The sequence below is a fragment of the Trypanosoma conorhini genome, assembly GCF_003719485.1.
Source record: "Trypanosoma conorhini strain 025E chromosome Unknown Tco_14.4_contig_00154, whole genome shotgun sequence".
Classification (NCBI taxonomy): Eukaryota; Euglenozoa; class Kinetoplastea; order Trypanosomatida; family Trypanosomatidae; genus Trypanosoma; species Trypanosoma conorhini.
Window position 1 is genome coordinate 22,768 of NW_021704235.1, and position 5,738 is coordinate 28,505.

The 5,738-nt window shown below is 55.3% G+C and overlaps 2 protein-coding genes across 2 annotated transcripts, besides 4 other annotated features; both read right to left on the reverse strand.

The window, feature by feature from the left end:
- Positions 1–2: 2 nt before the first annotated feature.
- Positions 3–23: a microsatellite.
- A 111-nt stretch (positions 24–134) lies between these two features.
- Positions 135–190: a microsatellite.
- Positions 191–341: 151 nt separating this feature from the next.
- On the reverse strand, positions 342–2,135 carry Tco025E_03420 (ATP-binding cassette protein subfamily F, member 2; the record flags this gene model as incomplete). Its single annotated transcript, XM_029370338.1, has 1 exon — positions 342–2,135. One exon carries the CDS (start codon positions 2,133–2,135, stop codon positions 342–344), a length of 1,794 nt encoding a protein of 597 aa, XP_029229643.1.
- A 285-nt stretch (positions 2,136–2,420) lies between these two features.
- Positions 2,421–2,448: a microsatellite.
- A 153-nt stretch (positions 2,449–2,601) lies between these two features.
- Positions 2,602–2,646: a sequence feature (A-rich).
- Positions 2,647–2,777: 131 nt separating this feature from the next.
- Tco025E_03421 (putative signal recognition particle protein) lies at positions 2,778–4,805 on the reverse strand (the record flags this gene model as incomplete). Its single annotated transcript, XM_029370339.1, has 1 exon — positions 2,778–4,805. The coding sequence occupies one exon, from the start codon at positions 4,803–4,805 to the stop codon at positions 2,778–2,780; it is 2,028 nt and encodes a 675-aa protein (XP_029229644.1).
- Between the last annotated feature and the right edge of the window lie 933 nt (positions 4,806–5,738).

Here is a 5,738-nt window from a genome sequence, read left to right on the forward strand (position 1 = left end):
TTCTTCCTTCCTTCCTTCCTTCCCCCCCCCCACCCCACACACACAGTCGATTCCTGATTACAGAAGAAATTCCATTGGACCAGGGTTTGTGGACTTCGTAGGCTGCCCATCCACTTGCATTCAGGGGCTCAAACTTCTTTTCTTTTGTTTATTTTCCCGTACTTTTTTTTTATTTCCCTTTTTTTTCTTTATTATTTTCATCTCAGAGGCATTAGGATGGGAAAAGAGCAAGAGACACGCGTTGCCTGTGCGTGTTCTCGTCTCCTCTCATTTGCTTCGTCCTTGGCCACTCCAATTTCTCTTGTTGTCTCTCTCTCTTTTTAGTCCCCTTCTTCCTTCACTTACTTGCGTGTGGCGTAGTCCTCCGTCATGCGGTTCACCTCGCGCTGGACGTGCTCCTTATAGTCGGCAATGTCGCCGTCAAACTTGCGGCAGTTGCCCTTGTCCACAATCCAAATCTCATCCGCAATCTGCGCAATGAGACGAAGATCGTGCGACACCACCACGACGGCCCCCTCGAAGCAGTTGACCGCGTCTGCCAAGGCATCTATGGACTCAATATCCAGGTGGTTGGTCGGCTCGTCGAGGATCATCAGGTGGGGAGTTTTAAAGGCCATCCACGCAAACACCACGCGTGACTTCTGCCCATCCGACAACGTGGACATGGGTGTCATTTGCAGCTTGCCAGACACCCCGAAACGTCCTAGGGCGCTGCGCAAAATAGTTGGGTCGGAGACCGCGGGGTACTCTTGGCCCATCCACTCCAGCGGGGTCAGTGACATGTCAATTTGGTCTACAAAATGCTGGTGAAAGCGAGCAATAACGCAGTGTGCGTTCTTGGCCACATAACCCGTCGTTGGCTCCAGTTCCCGACACATCAGCTTTGTCAGTGTCGTCTTGCCAGCACCGTTTGGACCAACAAGGCAGATGCGGGACTCCATATCAATTCCAAGTTCAAGGTTCTCAAAGAGTGGGCTGTGACCAGGGTAGGCAAAGGAAACCTCACGGAATTGCAGCATCGGCGGCGGTAGTGGGCCAGCGCAGGGAAACCCAAAGTTCACCTGCCGATCTTTGGCTACTGACTCCGTGAGACCCCCACGCACCATACGGGCAAGCGTCTTCTCCTTCGACTGCGCCTGTCGAGCAAGTTTCGCACTGCCATGACCAAAGCGGGCGATATATTCCTTCATGCTTTTAATTTGATTCTGCTCCCACTGAAACTGACGCATCTGGTTGCTCTCCTTCTCCGCGCGGGTGATGCAGAACTGGTCGTAATTGCCATCATAGTATGTTAGTCTGCCGCGGGCCATGTGAGCCACTTTGGTGCAAACGTTATTCATGAAATCCTGCGAGTGCGACACCATAAACAAGATTTTCTTAAACTTGGATAGATAATTCTCGAGCCACACCACGGCCTCAATGTCAAGGTGATTGGTGGGCTCGTCCAGCAGAAGAACCGTCGGGTTAATAAAGAGGGCTTGCGCCAAGGAGATACGCATGCGCCAGCCACCAGAGAACGACTTCGTTGGACGCTGCTGCATCGCCGGTGTGAAACCCAAGCCAAACAAAATTTTCCCCGCACGCGCCTCCGCTGTGTCAGCTTCAAGTTCATCCAGTCGCTTGTAAATGTCATCCATGCGCATGTTCACCGCCACGTCCTCCTGGTCCGCAAGCGCCAACTCCTCCAGCTCCCGCTCCAAGTGCTCCTTTTCCTTATCCACAGACACCACGGCCTCAAGCGCAGTGACGTCCGACGCCTCCACCTCGTGTGAGACAAAGTAGCGATCCACGTGCTTTGGAAAGGGGATCTCGTTAAACCCGAGCACCTTCAGTAATGTGGACTTCCCACATCCATTGGAGCCCACCAGACCGTAGCGATGCCCCACCACCAGGTTCAGCGTCGCGTTCTCCAGGATGGACACACCTTGATAACTAACATCAATCTTTTCAACGAGGATGTCGCTCACGCCGTCACGAAACACGGGATTCGCAAAAGACACCATCGCCCCTGAACTCTCTGGCTCCTTTTCCTCTGCATTGCCCCGCGACTCCGACGACTTCTGCTGCTGCTGCTGCTGCTGCTCAGCCGCCGCAGCTGTCTCCTGCTTCTTCTTGAGATATTTTGGCTTTCCCATTATGGCGATTCTTACTTCCCCCGCTTTAGCGCCAAATCTTTGCGCGTGTGCGTGTGCGTGTGTGTGCTTTATTCGACCAAGTGTGTAATGTTTATATTTTTATGTAAATATATTACCCTGCACCTCTGAAGAAATCCCGCGTACTAACGTTGGTCCCACACGAATGGACCCGTTACAGTCGCGGAGTGGACTCAGCGGAGGCGTGGCGGGAGGGAAGAAGAAAGCAGCGAAACACACAGTGGAGCTTCCACGGCCGGGAGGCAAGCGACAGCCTGGTCGCAAGAAACACCCACCCACCCACACACACACACACGCCCAATATGCCATGCCATGTCATGACATTATATATATATATATTAGATGCGTGCACAGGATCCCCCACCCATCCACCCACACAAACAGTAAAAAAAAGTGTTCGTGACTCAATTTCGTTTCTCCTGAGCGGTGGTGTGTGGCTGCAACGACGAAAAGAAAAAAAAACAGAAGCAAAACAAAAAAACAAAAACAAAAAGGCACGAAAGCGTAAACCCCTTTCTTTTACTTTTCTTTTGTCGATTCGGTGCCATTCCTGTCGTTACTGTCTTGCTGCCGTTTATTCAAGCGGAGCCATACGTCCAATGACGCATATCCCCTTCTGCCCACTTACTGCGCTGCTGCCTTCCGTTTTTCCGCCTCATGCCGCTTCCGCTCCTGCTCACTCGCGCGTAGGCGTTTTAGCTCCCGTTTTCTGCGCTCCGGCAAGTCTTTTATGTACGAGCGATGCGACATGGGAATCCAACGCTCGGGGTCAATACGGGCGTCCAAGTTCTTCGGTGGACGCCGCATTGGGCGGCGGCGCGCCCGCCTCGCCCTGACGCCGTCGCCGTTGTCGTCCTCGTCATCAGCCGTCGCGCGATGGTACCCAAGTGCCTCAATGCTCTGCCGCGATGGCTGCTGCGACTCCGCCTCGGCGATGTCTGAGGAGGACAATTTCTTGTCCGTGTGTGTGCCTATAAAACCAGCCTCAGGGATAGCCGCCATGCATGCCCGGGCCGCCGGCATGTCAAAGTGCGAAAGACACAACGCCAAAAGCGCCCTCACCTCCTTGTCGTCTTGCAGCACCGGCAGAGCAGCTTGCGTGGCGCGGATGACATCCACGGCGTCCGCGTACATTCCCTTTGCTGTCAGGAACTGCACCGCCCAGAAGAGGATCGGCTTCACGACGGCGACCCCCTTCGTTGCGGCCGCGGCAAACTCGGTGAGCAACTGCTTTGCCCCCTTCACATCACCTAACTGAACCTTCCATGTTGTCAGAGTCATCAGCGTGCACGGCTTTTTCCGGATATCCTCAGGTGCAGACGAAAGAGACTCAATAGCGTGCTCGAGATCCCCATTTTCGAGAAAAATCTGTGCGGCGATAAGTGGGAGCAATTTCCCCACAGAGGGATTTCCCTGTTGTGGTTGCTGTTGCTGCTCCTGACGCTGCTGCGCCCCGACGCTTTGCTGGTAGTTCTTCAGGTACTCCGTCAAGTTCTTGTAGTCTGACTGCCGCTTCTTCTTGCTGTCGCGTACTGCCAGCACCAACTTGAGGGAATGTGTGAGGTCCGACTCCGGGTACTCGTTGGCGAGGAGTTCCACCTGACGCCTTAACGCATTGAAGTTTCCGGTATGCAGGAGAAGCATCGCCGTGTTATACCGCACCAACAGTCTCTGCCGGGAGGTCAATCTACTATTTACTGCCGGATTCTGTGCCGCCTTCAGCTTACGATGCGTGTCAAAGAAGTCGCGATGGCGTTGAATGGCTGTCCAGTTGATGGACGCCACCGCAAGCGTCACGGCGGACGAGGGGCGGTACCGCAGCACCAGATTAAGCAGGGCCGCCGCCTTCTCTTCGGCATGCATGGCGTAGTACACGTACGCCGTCTGGACCCAGATGCTGGCGACGTCGTTGAAAAAGGCACGCTCCGGCGAGCCTTGAACGTCCAACAACGAGCGAAGCTCCGTGTCGCTTCTTGAACAGGCATCCTGAAACGACCGCAGGCGACTCTTGGGAAAAGCTCGTGCGCAGAGCGACTCCGCCTGTTGTAACGTCTGCAGCGCGGCGGCGTACTCCTGCACCACCAGCTGCGCCGTCGCGGCGTTGTACAACAAGTCCGCAGTCTTTTCGTCCGCCGCGCGCACAATCGCCTGGGTCTTTTGCGCGTCAATGGCGGAGCACGCGGCGGCGTAGTTGGTCTGCAGCTCCGTCTTTTCATGCTCGTCCCGGAATTCTCCCTTTGCCAGCAACGCCTCGTAGATGCCGGCGGCGGCCTCGTACTCTTCGAGGTGGTAATGCACCTGCGCAAGAAGATGCTGCGAGGGTGCGTGATTCGCCGTCTGCGGGGCTTCGCGCAGGAGACGCCGTGCCTGGAGGTGCTCTAGCGCCCTGTACAGGCAGTAGGCCTTCTGGAAGGCGTAGTCCTGCGAGGCCCGCGGCAATGCGGGGTCCACGGCGGCAATCTGCTCAAGCACCGCCAGCGCGGCGGCGTGCCTGTCTTGATGCAGGAGGCAGACAACTTTGCAGCGGAGGGCATAGACGTGTTTGGGGTTCGCGGAAAGAATCTTTTCAATCGCCGCGAGAATCTTCGCTGAGTCACTGCCGTCCGCCAAAGCGCGCTCCAGCTGCTTCTCCCACCTGGCCACGTCCGTCATAGTCGCCAAAGCCAAACCCCCCCCCAAAAAAAAAACACAACAACAACTAAAGAACAGAATGTGAATGCTGTGTGTGCGTGTAGACACTCTTCGTGCCCGCGTGATACGACTGTGGAACCACCGCAAACAGCTCAGGTGGCAAAAAAAAAAGTGTACCGCAGCCGAGCGCACACGCCACAGCAAGGAGAGCAATTCCACGACTTACAACGCACAAACCAGAAGCCACCGAAAGAATGCTTTAAAAAACAGTCACTCACTACCGCCAACAGCAGAGTGGGGGGGGGGTATGCCGCAATGCACGCGCTCGGCAGTCCTTGCCAAAACGAAACAGCTGCGTGACACCACCAGCGCCACCCACACACACGACACACCTCTGAGGGAACTGATGTCGAACAGCAATAGCGATGCGGTTATTCACTTACCCAATGAGTGAAGAAAGACGGGAGGCGTGACTATCAGCATGTACCCTCGCACGCGCAGAGACGACGAAGAAAAAAAAACAAGAAAAAAGGAAACGGAGGGAGAAAGGGTAGAAAAAAAAATCATACCAAAGCGTCCTCACTTGTACAGTACGCTACTCCCTCGATGCCCCTTGATACTCACCACCAACAACAAAAAAAACACGCACACGGAAGCGGGTCGCACATAAACTGCGCCACCCCACTCACCCCATCCACCGCCATGCATAACGGACCCATAAACCGATACAGAAGCTCTTCCGCTTCGTGAGAGCAGAAAAAAAAAGCGCATTGCAGTTAAGTGTGGCTCTTTCCCCCTCTCACCCTCCGCAGAGCACAAGCATGCAAGCGCCAATGCATCCGCCGCGCACACCCCCGCTCCACCCGCCGCCCTTTGCAGGCGCACTCGGCCCGCCTCACCGCCACGTATCCACGCCGGTCTCGACATCGTGGATCTCCTGCCGCACCATGTCGT